At 37.8% G+C, this 16521-nt stretch overlaps 1 protein-coding gene across 1 annotated transcript in view; it reads left to right on the forward strand.

Annotated features, from left to right (window-relative positions):
• The window catches only part of EFCAB8 (EF-hand calcium binding domain 8), a 132214-nt gene that overhangs the window by 28349 nt on the left and 87344 nt on the right, over positions 1–16521 (forward strand). Inside the window, exons 6-7 of the mRNA XM_069073962.1 lie at positions 11165–11268; positions 15189–15327. Coding sequence (XP_068930063.1) covers positions 11165–11268; positions 15189–15327 — 243 coding nt within the window. The remainder of the gene's footprint in view (positions 1–11164; positions 11269–15188; positions 15328–16521) is intronic.

A 16521-nucleotide genomic window follows, 5' to 3' on the forward strand; every position in this document is an offset into this window, starting at 1 on the left:
GAAGAAAGCACACAAAAGCAGGGGGTGGTGAGGAAGATACCTGACTCAAGGGTTGGTGGAAAATTCAGAGAAGTCCCAGAGTAATGCAGCTAAGTGAGAAATGAGAAGTAATGAGAAATGAGAAGGAAAAATTCCTGTGGGCTTATCACTAGAGAGCTCTCTCCAAGTTGAGATCAACCCATTAATAACTACTTTTTGGATTCAGTTCTCCCAATTCCAAATACACTGAGTTATACTATCATTTAGCTAATGAGTTACCCTGTTCTCCCCCCCCCCCAAAAAAAAAAAGAAAAAGAGGTTAATCTATAATAACCTGTTCTTGATGAAGCCATGCTGGGTTTTGGTGATCATTGCTCCCCTTTCTAAGTTCTCACAAACTGTGCTTTGAATACTATATGTAGCATGCCCTTTGGGCTCAATACCCCAATTCACACTTGTACTTGCATTGGCAGGTTGAGTCCCCAGAGGTTGGTTACTACCTCAGGTTCTAGGGGCAACCCTGTGGATGCCTATTTCTAGCTCCTTAGCCCCCACTGGTGTGCTTTTCATGAATAGTAAGCCAGTAGACTAAGTTAGCTCTTCTCAAAGATGTCTACTGAAACAGCATAGCAAGAATAGTAGTTAAAAAGCATTCTCCCCCAAACCTGGAACGTACCGTCCAACAAACATATATAGAATCTAGTGGGCACAAATCTAAGGAACAGTGGTGATGAGGCACATATATAGGGATCACATATCAACAAAGCAACTCACACCTCCAGAACAGAAGGACCTTGATTTCATATGGAGTTCACTGCTTTATCTAATTTTAGGCATGCTTGTCAGACTATTCTTAGCTTTACTCTTCTCTATGTTGTTTTGTGATGGAGTAGTTATTTGCTTCCAAGTTTTTTTCTTTTTTCTACTTTAGTAAATGGTTATTCCTTGTTGATAAGAATCACGTCAAGAATAGCAGATTCCCTTGTTGGTACCTCTTCTTTTTTCTTTAAAGCATTCGATTTCATTTTATTGTTCTTTTGGTTGATGTTATAATTATTGCTTATTTTCCCATTTCATCTTTCTTCACCTCCTTCTATTCTTTTATTTTTTTGTTGTATGTTTTATTTTATTTTTTTCCAATTACATGTCAAGACAATTTTTAGCAAAAAATTTTTACAAGAGTTTAAGTTTCAAATTTTTCTCCCCCTTTTAAAAATGGTAGGCAATTTGATATAGGTAATACATGTGCTATCATGTAAAGAATGTTTCCATATTAATCACAGTTGTGAAAGAAGAAATAGATCAAAAGAAAAAAAAAACCATGAAGCAGAATAAAGTAAGTAAAAAGATATGCTTCAATCTGCTTTCAGAATCCATCAATTCTTTATCTGGATGTGTATAGCATTTTCCTTTGTACTTGTCTTATATTATTGTCTTACTGAGAAGAACTGAGTCATTCATAATTGATAGTCACACAATGGTGCTGATGCTATGTACAATGTTTTCCTGATTCTGCTCATCTCACTTTTTGTCAGTTTGTACAAGAAAAACTGTCCAAGTGTAATGGCAAGCATAGAAGTAGTTCATACCTTGTTTCAGCTATTGAATTGACATCTTGTTTCAGTTCAAGTTTCTTTTGAGCCTTGTATCGTCTGTTAAAAAACAATGTGTGAACCCCATAACGTGTGAAACCTAGAATTCATGAACTCCTGCAACAGGAAGGGGAGGAGCTAATAACCATATATAAGGAAGAACACAAGCTGGACAGACAGAATTTTCCTGGGGTAAGCAGCGTGGAGGCAGGGCGGCTGCTGCTGGACTGAAGACTGAACTGAGAATTGAGAAGAACTGAGAAGAGGACTCTTGTGGTGGCAGTCAAGAAGGAGAAAACTTGTGGTATCGCAGCACTTTATTTGTCTGCTCTGTGTTGATATTTGTTTATGATACTTTGTACAAAAGCCCTGGGACCTAACTAGAAGCCCTGAAAGAAGATTTTCTGGTTGTATGTTTACAGAAGTTCTGGAGGAAGGTTTTGGAGGCCCTGGGACTTTACTGATGATTTGTATTGACCTCTTGGACCTTGTTTGTGGGTCTGTGCTGATTTCTATGTTGATGATTTGTGTTGAATTCTCAGACCTTGTTCGTGGGTATGAGTTGATTTCACAGGCAGATAGTGAATAATTGATGATGATGGTGGGAATGTGTATGAATATTATTGTGGCTCTGTCAAGCGTGGTCTTCCCAGAAACAGGAACTGTGAAGGACTTGATGTGGACTGGACACTATGAGCTTCAATATGGAGCAGGAACTGGATGAAGAACTGGACAAGGAACTGGGAGCTGCCTGCCTTTGAACCCAAGTGACAGCTGGAGCTGGGACCCTGGAAGAAGGACCATGGAAGCTGAGATCCAGCTTTAAGTTGGGCTGAAAGAAGACTTTACTTAGATACTATGTACTGACTGAGAAGATTATGATTTACTATGACCTAGGGGTGGATAACTTTGACTTTTGTACTTTGTGATTGAATTAAGGATTTTGTGATTGACTAAATGAATGTACTTTGTTTAAAACTATGTTACTACTTTGGTGAAAACTATGTGGCCATTTTAATGAGTTGTGTCATGATGAATGCTGTGTTTTGATTCTCAGTTGTAACATTGTGAATGCTTGTAACTTGATTTTCTGTGAATGTTTTGCTCTGATTTGTTATTGAATAAATAGAGAGTTCACTATACTGTGTAATCAGAATCATAAAAGCTGTTCACAACAGCAGTCCTCTGGAAATCTGCTTGTGCTTGGCTTTACACCAAGTTTTTCTGAAATCTGCCTGCTCATCATTTCTTACTGCACAATAGTATTTCATTGCATTCATATACCACAGCTTGTTTAATTATTCCTCAGTTGTAGGCATCCTTTCAGCTTCAATATTTTGCCACCACAGAAAGGGGTGCTATAAATATTTTTACACATGTAGATCCTTTTCCCTTTTTTATGATCTCTTTGGAATAGAGACCTAGTAGTGGTGGTATTGCTAGATCAAAGGGTATGCACAGTTTGGTTGCCTTTTGGGTATGGTTCCAAATTACTCTCTTGAATGGTTAGATTGGTTCACAACTCCACTATTAGTGTCCCAATTTTTCTACATTGTCTTCAGCATTCATCATTTTCCTTTTTTGTCATATTAATCAATCTGATAGGTGTGAGGTGGTGCTTCAGAGTTGTTTTAATGTACATTTCTGTAATCAAAAAGTGATTTAGAACACTTCTTTATTTGCCTAGAGATAGCTTTGGTTTCTGCATTTGGAAACTGCCTGTTCATATCCTTTGACCATTTATCATTTGGAGAATGGCTTTTTTCTTATAAATTTGACTCAGTTCTCTCTATATATTTGAGAAATGAGGCCATTATCAGAGATACTTGCTGAAAAGATTGTTTCCTAGCTTTCTGCTTTCCTTTTGATCTTGGTTGCATTGGTTTTATTTGTGTAAAAGCCTTTTATTTTAGTATAATACAAATCATTTTTTTTTTTTACATTTTGTAATTTTTTCTATCTATTTTTTTGGTCATGAATTCTTCCCTATCCCATAGATCTGAGAGGTAGACTATTCCTTGTTCTTCTAATTTACCTATGGTATCACCCTTTTTGTCTAAATCATGTATCAATTTTGACTTTATCTTGGTACACAGTGTGAGATGTTGGTCTATACCTAGTTTTTGTCCTATTATTTTCCAGTTTTCCCAGCAGTTTTTGTCAGATAGTGAGTTCTTATCCCAAAGGCTGGGGTCTTTGGGTTTATCAGACACTAGGTTACTATGGTCATTGACTACTGTGTCTTGCATATATAATTTATTCCACTGATTCACCATTCTATTTCTTAGCCAGTACTAGATAGTTTTGATGATTACTGCATTATGATATAGTTTGAGATCTAGTATTACTAGGCCACCTTCATTTATATATTTTTTCATTAATTCCCTTGATATTCTTGACCTTTTGTTCTTCTAGGTGAAGTTTTTCTAGTTCTATCAGACAATTTTTTTGTAGTTTGATTGGTATGGCACTGACTAAATAAATTAGTTTAGGCAGAATCATTATTTTTATTATATTGACTTGGCCTACCCATGAGCAATTAATATTTTCCTAATTATTTAGATCTGATTTTATCAAAGTGATAAGTGTTTTGCAATTGTGTTAATATATTCCTGGGTTTGTCTTGGCAGGTAGACTCCCAAATATTTTATATTGTTTGCAGTGATTTTAAATGGAATTTCTCCTATCTCTTGCTGCTGACCTTTGTTGTTCATATAAAGAAATGCTGATGATTTATGTGGGTTTATCTTGTAGCCTGCAACTTTGCTAAAGTTGCTACTTATTTCAAGTAGTTTTTTGGTTGATTCTCTAGGGTTCTCTAAGTATACCCTCATATCTGAAAAGAGTGATAGTTTTGGTTCCTTATTGCCTGTTCTAATTCCTTCAATTTCTTTTTCTCCTCTTATTGCTATAGTTAACATCTATATTGAATAATTGTGATGATAATGGGCATCCTTACTTCACTCCTGATCTTATTGGGAAGGTTTCTAGCTTATCCCAATTACATATAATGCTTGCTGATAGTTTTAGATAGATGTTTCTTATTATTTTAAGGAATGCTCTCTTTATTCTTATGCTTTCTATTGTTTTTAATAGAAATGGATGTTGTATTTGTCAAAAGCTTTTTCAGCATTTATTGAGATAATTATATGATTTCTATTGGTTTTGTTATTGATATGGATATAGTTTTTCCTAATATTGAACCAACCCTGCATTTCTGGTATAAATCCCACCTGGTCATAGTGTATAATCTTTGTGATATATTGCTCTAAATGCCTTGCTAGTATTTTGTTCAAAAATTTTTGCATCAATATTAGTTAGGGAAATTGGTCTATAAATTTTCTTTCTCTGCATTAGTTCTGGTTTAAGTATCAGCACCATATTTGTGTTATAAAAGGAGTTTGGCAGAACTCCTTCTTTGCTTGTTTTTCCAAATAGTTCATATAGTATTGGGATTAATTGTTTTTTGAATTCACTTGTGAACCTATCTGGCCCTGGGGATTTTTCCTTAGGGAATTCATTAATGGCTTGTTCAATTTCTTTTTCTAAGATGTGGCTATTTAGGTATTCTTTTTCCTGATCTGTTAACCTAGGTAATTTATATTTTCATAAATATTCATTTATTTTGCTCAGATTCTCAGATTTATTGGCATATAATTGGGCAAAATATTTCCTAATGATTGCTCTAATTTCTTCTTTATTGGTGGCAATTTCACCCTTTTCATTTTTGATAATCGATATTTGTTTTTTTCTTTTTCTAAAAATCAAATTAACCAATGGGTTATCTGTCTTATTGATCCTCCCCCCCCCAAAAAAAAAACAGCTCCTAGATTTACTTATTGGCTCAATAGTTTTTTTTAAACTTTCAGCCTTATTAATCTTACCTTTGATTTTTAGGATTTCTAATTTGGTACTCAATTGGGATTTTTAATTTGTCATTTTTCTAGATTTTTTTATTTGCATGCCCAATTCATTGATCTGTTCTTTTTCTATTTTGTTGATATAAGAATTTAGAGAAATACATTTTCCCCTAAGTACTGCTTTGGCTGTGTCCCATAAATTTGGTATGTTATCTCATTGTTGTCATTCTCTTTAATGAAATTATTGATTGTTTTTGTGATTTGTTCTTTGACCCACTTATTCTTTAGGATTAGATTATTTAGTTTACAGTTAATTTTTAATATATTTTTCCATTATCCTTTGTTGAATGTAATTTTTATTGCATTATGATCTGAAAAGAATGCATTTAATATTTCTGCCTTTTTACATTTGATTTTGAAGTTTTTATGCCTTAAAACATGGTCAGTTTTTGTATAGGTACCATGTGCTGCTGAGAAAAAGGTATATTCTTGAACCAGAACATTGTACACAGTAACAACTACAGTGTGCAATGACTAATTTTGATAGATTAGCCCTTCTCAGCAATGCAAGAACCTAAAATAATTCCAAAGGTCTCATGATGGAAAATGGCATCCATATCCAGAAAAAGAACTATGGAGTCAGAATGCAGAATGAAGCACACTATTTTCCTTTTTGTTTTGTTTTGTTGTTCTTTCTTTCTCATGGTTTTTCCCATTTGATATAATTCTTCTATGCAACAAGACTAATGTGAAAATGTGTTTAATAGGAAAGTTTGTGTAGAGCCTATATCAGATTGCATGCTATCTTGGGGAGGTAGGAGGGGGGAGGGAAATTTAAAGTTTATGGAACTGAATTTTGAAAACTAAAGATAAACAAATTAATAAATTTACAAAAAGAATAGAAAAAAAGAAAAACATATGTTCTTTTCTTTTCTCATTCAGCTTTCTCCAAAGATCTATGATATCTAACTTTTCTAATATTCTATTTACCTCTTTTGTTTTCTTCTTGGTTGAATTTATTGAGGTCTGAGAGGTGACAGTAAAGTGCCCCTTTAGTATGGTTTTTCTCTTTCTTCCTATAACTCACTTAATTTCTCCTTTAAGAATTTGGATGCTATACCATTTGATGCATATATGTTTAGTATTGATATTGCTTTATTGTCTGTGGTAACTTTTAGCAAAATGTAGTTTCCTTCCTTATCTCTTTTAATTAGGTTTATTTTTTCTTTTACTTTGTCTGAGATCAAGATTGTTACCCCTGCTTTTTTTTTTTTACTTCAGCTGAAGCATAATAGATTCTGCTCCAGTCCCTTGCCTTTAGTCTGTGTGTGTCTCTCTGCTTCAAGTGTCTTTATTATAAATAACATATTGTAGAATTCTGGTTTTTTATCTACTCTGGTATCTTCTGCTTATGGGAGAGTTCATCCCATTCACATTCACAGTTATGATTATTGTATATTTCCTTTTATCCTATTTTTCCTTCTGTTTGTCCTTTCTCTCCTTTCACCCTTTCCCTCCTTTCACCCTTTCCCTCCTCACTGGTGTAGCTTTTGTTTACCACCTCCCCCAATCTACCCTCCCTTCTGTCATACCCCCCCCCCAACTTAATTTCTTCCCCTCCTACTTTCCTGTTGTGTAAGATAAATGTCTATATTCAACTGCTTGTGTAAATTATTCTCACTTTGGGTAAATACTGACGAGAGTAAGTTTCAGGTGATACCCATTGCCCACCCTCCCATCTTTCCCTCCACTGTAATAGATCTTTTGTGGTTCTTCATGTAAAATAATTTACCCCATTCTACCTCTCCTCTCCTTTTGTACATAGCTTGTCCCTTAATTATTTTTTTAGGTCATTCCCTCAGATTCACCTTATACCCCTACCCTCTGTCTACATATATTCCTTCTAGCTGTATTATTAGTGATTTAATTTTTAAGAATTACAATGATCATTTTCCCAGGTAGGGATGTAAACAGTTTTAGCTCTATTGAATCCCTTATATTTCCTCCCCCACCCTTTTTAAACCTGTTTGTGTTTCTCTTGGGTTTTGAAATTAGAGATCATTTTTTTTGTTTAATCTTAGCCTTCTTATGAAAGCTTGAAATCCTTCTATTTCATTCAATTACTATTTTTTTCTTTGATGTATTATGCTTAATTTTTCTGGGTAAGTGATTCTTGATTGTAGTTCTGGCTCCTTTGCCTTTTGGAACATCATGTTTCATGACCTCCAATCTTTTAATATTACACTGCTAAATCCTATGTAATCCTGATTATGACTCCCTGATATTTGAATTGTTTCTTTCTGGCCACTTACAGTATTTTTTCCTTGACCTGATAGCTCTGAAATTTGTCTATAATGTTCCTTGGAATTTTTATTTTGGGATCTTTTTCCTGAGGTGATTGGTGGATTCTTTCAATGCCTGTTTTGCCCTCTTATTCAAGGATATCAGGGCAATTTTCCTTGATAATTTCTTGAAAGATGCTGTCCAGGTCCTCCTTTTGATTATGGCTTTCAGGTAGTCCAATGATTCTGTCATTGTCTCTCCTGGATCTATTTTTCAGATTGGTTGTTTTTTCCATGAAGTATTTTACATTTTCTTCTATTTTTTTCCATTCTTTTGAATTTGATTGATGCTTGATGTCTCATGGAATCATTAGTTTCCACTTGCCCAATTATAACTTTTTTTTTAAGCAATCGGGATTAAGTAACTTGCTCAAGGTTACACGGACAGTTATGTCTGGGTGTGGTGCTAAGTATCGAAGCCCGGATTTGATCCCCAGGTCATCCTGACACTGGGGTCGGTGCTGTTACTCACTGAACCACCTGGCTGCCCCTCAATTATAACTTTTAAGGAGTTGTTTTCCTCAATTAGCTTTTGTATCCCCTTTTCCATTTGGCCAATTCTATTTTTTAAGTAGTTGTCTTCTTTTTCCAAGCTGTTGACCCTCTTTTCATAATTCTCTTGCATCATTCTCATTTCTTTTCCCGATTTTTCTTCTAGCTTTCTTATATGATTTTTTAAAAAGCAATTGGGGTTAAGTAACTTGCTCAAGGTAATACAGCCAGTTATTTCTGGGTGTGGTGCTAAGTATCTGAGCCTGGATTCGATGCCCAGGTCATCCCAACACTGGGGCTGATGCTCTTACTTGCTGAGCCACCTGGCCACCCCTAAGCAATTGGGGTTAAGTAACTTGCTCAAGGTTACATGGCCAGGTATTTCTGGGTGGGTGCTAAGTGTCTGAGCCCGGATTCGATCCCCAGGTCATCTTGACACTGGGGTTGGTGCTCTTACTCACTGTGCTACCTGGCCGCCCCTCTTATATGATTTTTAAGCTCCTTTTTGAGCTGTTCCATGAGTTCTCTCTGGACTTGAGACCACAATCCCATTTTTCTTTGGGGTTTTTCCCATAGGTGTTTTGACATTGTTTTCTTCTTCTGTGTTTATGTCTTGATCTTCCCTGTCACCATGATAACTTTTTTTTTCTTATTTGGAGGGGATAAGGTAGGGCAATTGGGGTTAAGTGACTTGCCCAAGGTCACACAGCTAGTTTTTTGTGTTAAGTGTCTGAGTCTGGATTTGAACTCAGGTCCTCCTGACTCCAGGGCCAGTGCCCTATTAACTGGGCCACCTAGCTGCCCCTACCATAATAACTTTCTATAGTCAGACTCTTTTTTTTTTTGTTGCTATTGCTTTTTTGCTATCTTTTCTGGCCTTTTTCCTTTCTTTTAAATTTGAGCTCTGTTCCCAGGCTTCTGTCTCAGGCTTCTTATGCCAGGGGCTGCAGGTGCTAGCTATTTACCTGGTGCTGCACTGATGTTGCCCTGAGGTCCATAGGGGATCCTGTGTTGAACTGAGGGGGTCAGGTGGGGGGTAGCTGATGTGTAGGTGTCTGGCAGCTTACTTTGTGCTGAGCTGAGGTCCTAGTGCTGGTGTTTGTAGTGTGTGGAGGCCAGAGGGGTGTTTTGGTGTTTCCCTGGAAAAACACTGAGGCACACAGTGGTCTGACCACTGGTAGCTACCAGCTCCCTGGTTGGGTTGGTGTCTACCTATTTGCCCCAGGCTACATTGAAGCATGAGGTGATTCTTGGAACTGGAATCTGCCATTCCCCTCATTGTGCTGAGGCATGGGGGTGGAGGGGGTCCTGTTTGCCTGTTCCACCACACTGGGGCTCAAGATCTACTGCTCCTTTGCCAAGGTGGGGCTTGCTGCTGGCTTGCTGGGACACTTATTGTCCTGGACTGTGCTCCCCTTTTACTTGAGTGAAGTGGACCTTTCCTACTGATCCTCCAAGTTTCTTGGGCTCAAAGATTGTTTCACCCCATCTTTTTGCTATTTCTACTGTTCCAGGATTTGTTTTGGGGCACTATTTTATGTTTTTTTGGAGGTCAATATGGCAGAGTTATGGCAATTTACTGCTTACTCCTTGCTCTACTATCTTGGCTCCCAGAGAGAGTATTGTTCCTTTTATTTTAAAAAATAATTTTTAGTGATATGTTTTCACATCTTCATTTTCCAGTGTATTTACTTCCTCCTTCCCAAGGAATGCCCAGTAATAGAGAATAAAAAAAGAAAAATACAGCCTAGCACAAGCATCCAACGTATCAAGAAGGTCTGACATTATATGCAGTTTATTACAACCTTACTCCTCTACTTCTGCAAAGATGAGGAGGTGTGTGATGCCTTTTCATAACTATTCCTTGTGGCCAACTTTAGTCATTATAATTTTATAGCATTCAGTTTTGTTTTGTTGTTGCTGCTTTTCCTTTTTACATTATTATTAATTATTATTATTATTGTGTATGTTGTTTTCCTGGTTCTGTTTATTTCATTTTACCTCAGTGTGTATCTTTTACCTTTTGTAGGATCAGACTATCATTAAGATAAGTTGATAATGAAGAGAAGTTACAGGGAGGTAAACACCAATTAAATATGAGGATATTTCTAACAATCAGAGCTATTAAAAAACAAGATTGGCTGCTCAGAATATGATGATGCCTGGAAATATTTTATCAGGTTAATCTTGTAGTTGGAGATAAAAATGGTTAATCTCCTTGTTGGAGATAAATATGGGATTCCTACTTCAGATGTAGTTTTGAACTAGGTGACCTCTGAAGGAGGCCCTTTCCCCTTCTGAGATCCTGTGATTTTATTGCTGCTGCTAATGCTACCATGAACACGAACTTTTAAAATGCTCAGGTTGTAGAGCAACACTAAATCAAAATGTCTTGTTTCTTGGCTTATTCTCCTTGAAGACTTGGTGTAGAGATCAGTGAATTCCAGAGTTTTGTGAGAAGTGAATGGTGATTACTTCTTTAAGCTTGCCTGATATTACCAGAAGCTAATATAAAATGCATGAATGAAGAAAAAATTATTGAGTTTACAGTTCCCAGGGTGGTGGTACATGGTATGGGGGGGATGTTGAGACTGGCAGTTCTCTGGGGCTTAGGAGTTCTTAGCTGCCTTGGGCTAAGCTGCTTGGGTATATGCATACAGTCTGACACCAGTATAGTGAGATCCCAGGAATAGGGGGCTCCCACGTTGCTTTAGAAGGAGCTAACCAGCCCAGGCACAGGTCAGAACCTCCACACTGATCAAAAAAAATGGAAGCAGGGCAATGAGGAGCCCCTGCACCTCCAGCAGGGTGAGAAAGGGATACTCAGGCTTTAAAGAAAAAGTAAAAAGAGTTCTAAGATGCTAATGTTTTCTTTCCTTATGCTTTTCTCTTGATTCAGCGCAAGTATCTAGATCACCTGATGCGGGAGTTCCAAGGGAAGGAAGAGATGAGGAAGGACCAGTATCGACTGCGTCTCCAACCTCCCATGAGGATTGTTCCACTGTAAGAAATCTAAAGCCCTCCCTCTATAGGTTTTTTTATATCCTTTTTTTTTAAGCAATCGGGGGTTAAGTAACTTGCTACGGCCAGTTATTTCTGGGTGTGGTGCTGAGTGTCTGAGCCCGGGATTCGATCTCCAGGTCGTCCCAACACTGGAGCCGGTGCTCTTACTCACTGAGCCACCTGGCCTCCCCTGCTCCCTCTATAGGTTTATAAAATAGCCTAACTCAGAAAAGCTCTTGTACTGAGGGATCATTATGTAGTGGAAGGAACAATGAACCTGGTCAGATATCCAATCCCTATTGTTTCGTCAGTGTGAGATGTTGAACAATTTATAAGTTCACTAAGTTTTATTTTCATTCTCATCCAATAGCATGATGCCATTTTCATTATCCACCTTTCTTCATTATCTCCACTTGACAGATGAAGAAACTGAGACATCTCTACAGTGATAATTTTGGCATAGAATAGGCCAGGAGAAGGTTCACAATTGGGAGCAAGTGTAGTTATCACCATTTATTTTTAGCAGCTAGGAACTATGGGCTGAGACAGAGGAGGAGTTCTATTTAAATAGAACAAAATGACCTGACAAATATTTTTCTCAAAAGAAATTCAAGGTAATATAAGAGGAGAGAGAGTGTTCTCATAACTAGCTAGACCAGGGAAGGTAGCTCCTGAGCTGATCCTTGAGGGAAGAGAAGGATGAGAGAGGAGGACAGGGATGGATCCAGACACAGGGATGTATTATTAAAATACATGAAGACAAGACATGGAGAGTCAACTTCAGGGAGAAAATTGATTTGGAAGTCGAGGAGAAAGTGTATAATAATATAATCACTAGTTTTTATATAGCACTCTAAAGTTTGCAAAGTGCTTTACAGTTAGAACCCATGAGTTGTTACACCTTAGTCTCCTGTTGTGGTGGTGTGTGAGATATGAAATGACTAAGGCAATAAACATTCAGTCTTCCAAGCATATTGATTTGTTAAGCAATGCATAGCAGTTACCCAACAAACTGGGATCAGACCTCCTCAGTAGGGCTGGACCCCAGACACATGGGAAGACAGACTTTTATACACTAAAAATAATAATCAAATAAGGCCCATTAATTACAAGGAAGCAATTAACCAGGATACAACATTAGGTAATCTCATTTCTAATTGAGGAAAGATTAGCGACTTTCCAAGTTGGATGTGGGAGAGTGAATGGCTGTGATTCCCTGAAATCAGAAAAAAGAGGTGTCCCATTCCCTTCAAGTGTCTGTAAACAAAAAGAGGAACATGGAAGCAATCACTGATGGATCAGTTTTCAGATAAGACATATGGGTTGCTTGAGATATCTAATTGTGAGAACTCCTTTCATCAGTCTTTGGATTTTGACTGGGTTTCCGGTCAACATAACAACCTAGGTCCTTAGTTAAGAATCTCTCAATAGCAGGTAGGGATGGTCCAGCTTCCCAGTCATATAGGGCTAAGTTTAAATAATGAAATAGGGGTTTCTCCCAATTCCCACAGTTGAATAAAGTTTTCTCACAAGGCAGAAGTTGGACTAGACCCATGATTGAATAGGAAGGGAACTGAGCTAGCTCCAGAATTGAGTCACAAGATGGAGTCAGTGTGGTTCACTCAATTTCCACAATCAGTTGCTGTCAATCTCTCCCTACTGAAGTATAAGAGCACAGGACTAGGAGTTGGGAAATACAAGTTCTAGTCACATTACTGCTGTTACCTAGCTGATGACAGGATCATCCTCCAGAAAGCCTGACAGGCTGGAAAGATGGACCACTTCCAACAGAATGAGACATAGTGGGATTAAGTGCAAAATCCTGCACTGAGATTCACAATAATCAACTGCACAAATACAAGTTGGAGAGGTGTTGCTAGGGAGCAGTTTGTATGACAGAGCCTTGAGAATTTTAGGTGACTTGATATGTGTGAGCTAGAAAAATTAATTAAATTTTAGGTGACATAGAAGTGGAGTGTCCCAAATGTGGGAGGTAGTGGTCTCACTGGACTATGTTTTGGTTAGACCATATCGGGAAAGAATATTGTGTTCTATTCTGGGTGCCACCTTTTAAGTGGGACATTCACAAGCTGGATCAGCTTGTGAAGGGAAGGAAGAATAGGATGGTGAGAGGACTTGGGAACAAAGAAAATCACCAGTAGGAATTAAAAATGTTTAGCCTAGAGCAGTGGTTCTCAAAGTGTGGTCTACCCTGAGGGTCTTTGAGACTCTTTCAGGTGGTCCTTGAGGTAAAGCCTTTTTCTAAAAATAAAAAAAAGCATTTATTAAGCATTTTTACCACGTGTAAAACACTATAGTAAACACTGGGTATACAAATTGAAAGGTAAGATTTCTTATTCTTAAGGAATTCACAGGGAAACAACATGTATGGAAGCTTTCTGTTAGATGGGAAGGTCTTATGGTCTACTTAGCATACATATCAAAGAAAATAGGAACCTCTTAAAATTAAAAAAATGTTTTTATTAATTTCTTTGTTTTTTATATTCTCATTGTTTTACACAGTCATGATTTTTAAACAGATACTTTGAAATTTAAGAGTTTTAATTTCTAGTATGATAAATATTGATAGCTATAACTTATATAAACAAAAGCTCTTTGGGGTCTTCAGTTTTTAAGGGTATATAAAAGGGACCTTAGTAATTTTTAAGAGTGTAAAAAGGATCTGGGACCAAGAAGTTTGAAAATGGTGGGCACAGAGAATAGGAGAAAGCTTTGTTGGGGGTGGGTAGGATTGAAGTCCTCCAAATACCTGAAGGGCTGTTAATGTGGGAGATGGAATATGACTTTGTCTTCTTGGTGGAATAACAAGGACCAGTCTGTGATCCTAAAGTACCAGCTTGCTCTAGTAAGTTCTCTAATGAGTTCATTTTTTTTTTAAAGCAATCGGGGTTAAGTAACTTGCTCAAGGTTACACAGCCAGTTATTTTGTGTGGGTGTTAAGTATCTGAGCCCGAAACCGAACCCAGAACCGAACCCAGGTCTCCTGACTCTGGGGCCGGCGCTCCTACTCACTGTGCCACCTGGCCACCCCTAATGAGTTCATTCTTAAGAATGAGGTTACTCTAAGGAAGACCTTGGTAAGCTAAGTCAAGGATGGCTACTGATGGAACACCGCCCCTTGTAAGATAGTGAGTTCCTTGTCAGTAGAGATCTTTAAGCAGAGGATAGATGCCTGACTTTGATATGTTTTATCAGATACTGACTTTGAATGTTTTAGAGGGTATTCATTCTTAACCTAGGGGTTGGATGAGAAAATCTTTGAGTTTCTTCCAACTTCAGGATTTCCTTCCTTACCTTTCCCCCTCATTCATCTAAATCTGTAGTTAGCTTTCCGAAGCAGGTTGTAGGGGAATTGGAATTGTTCCTATATTCCTCATTCTCTATTTTTATCTATCTATTGTGATGGGATTGCCATGATTCTTATACCTTCCCTTACAATCTACTCTTTTACTCCCTACCACTGGGACACGTTTCCATTCCCAATATCTTTGTAACAGGTGTGGTAATAGGAATATGATTTCAGAGCTCATTTTGTGTTCATTATACTATATTTTTTCCATGTTTAGGGTCTCATTTCCAATGGAAAGGGGTTTATAAAATTTTTCATTTCTTTGTTACTACATGTTCCAAAGTGCTTACATGACAAACTTACTGCTTTCTCTAGATTCGTATCAGGGTGAAAAACAGATGGGTTCTGTTTTTCCCTCTCCAACTTATGTAATCCATAGACTTATAAACCTCAATTAAATAAAGCTAAGGGAGGGATGGGGAAGGAGGGAAGAGGAGGCTGTGAAGGACTGTTACAAAACCAGTTGAATTTATTTTTTGTCTCCTCTCATAAGAATCCTCTTTTTTTCATTCCATCTTCTTTCTTTTTTAAAATCTATTTTCTCATCCAGGAATCATGGATATGAAATTGTGAAGTTGCAATTCTTAGCCAGTCAGTTTAAGGGATCAACTGGTCGCTTCCTTACTGTTACCAAAGATGGGATCCTTCAGTTCTGGGATGAATCCTTCAAGCTGCTCCGGACAGTCCATGTAATTCAATTCAGTACAGTTCAACAAGCTTTTTTATTAAAATATCTACAATGAGGAAGTCACTGTGCTTGGGACACAGGAACAAAACTGAAACATTCCCTTCTCTGAAGGAACTTGTATCCTGTTTGAGGGTATGGGACACAAATAGGCACAAAACAAGATAAATTTAAGGAGGGAGAGAGCACTTACAACTGGGAAGATCAGGGTAAGTGGCTCCTGAGCTGATTCTTGGGAGAAGAGAAGGACAAGAGTGGAGGACAGAGACAGAAAACTTTCCAGACATATGGAATATCTTGTCACAATACCTGAAGGAGGAAACAGAGAATAAATTTCAGAGAAGCCAAGAAAGAAGAGGGTATAATAATAATGTTGTTTAGTACTTTTGGTCATGTCCAACTCTTCCTGACCATATTTGGGGTTTTCTTGGCAAAGATACCGGATGGTTCAGCATTTCCTTCTCCAGCTCATTTTATAGATGAGGAAACTCAGGCCAACAGGGTTAAGTGACTTGCCCAGGGTCACACAGCCACTATGTGTCTGAGGTCAGGATTGAACTCATGGAGATGAGTCTTCCTAACCTCAGGCCCAGCTCTCTATCCACTATGCCACCTAGCTGCCCATAAGGACAATAGTTAACATTTATATAGCACTTTAAGGTTTGTAAAGCGTTTTACAAATATTGTCCCATTTGATCATCACAGTAACTCTGGGAGTACTATTATAATCCCCATTTTACTGGTGAGGAAACTAAGGCAGATAGAAATTAACTAACTTGCCCAGTATCTGAGGGTGGATTTGAACTCAGATCATCCTGATTCCAGGTCCTGCACACTATCTGCTGCGCCACCTAGAGGCCTAGAAGTTTGGGGGTGGTCAAGAATGTCAAAGACTGCAGAGGTGTCAAGGAGGGAGGATTAGGAAAAGACAATACCAGCAATCTTAGGGGGAGTTGTTTTAGCTGGGGGTGGGTTCAGAAGTCAGATTTTAAGCTGTGGTTCTTCCTTAGAGCCAAAAGTTAAGGAAGAAGAGGATAGGTAAAGATGTGGGGGAATTTGGAGGTGTGAGGTGGAGATAGTGATCTCACAGTAGATGGTCTTGATTTTCTCTGCAAAATTGAGGGTAAAGATATCTGCTGGGAGCTAAAGAAAAGAAGGTTTTAGGCAAGGCTGAGGAGAGGGCTAGAGAGGAAGATAA

Source organism: Petaurus breviceps, unplaced genomic scaffold, assembly GCF_028583685.1.
Source record: "Petaurus breviceps papuanus isolate PSGF00001 unplaced genomic scaffold, PetGlider_PUasm1.0 90879, whole genome shotgun sequence".
In the NCBI taxonomy this organism is placed as follows: Eukaryota; Metazoa; Chordata; class Mammalia; order Diprotodontia; family Petauridae; genus Petaurus; species Petaurus breviceps.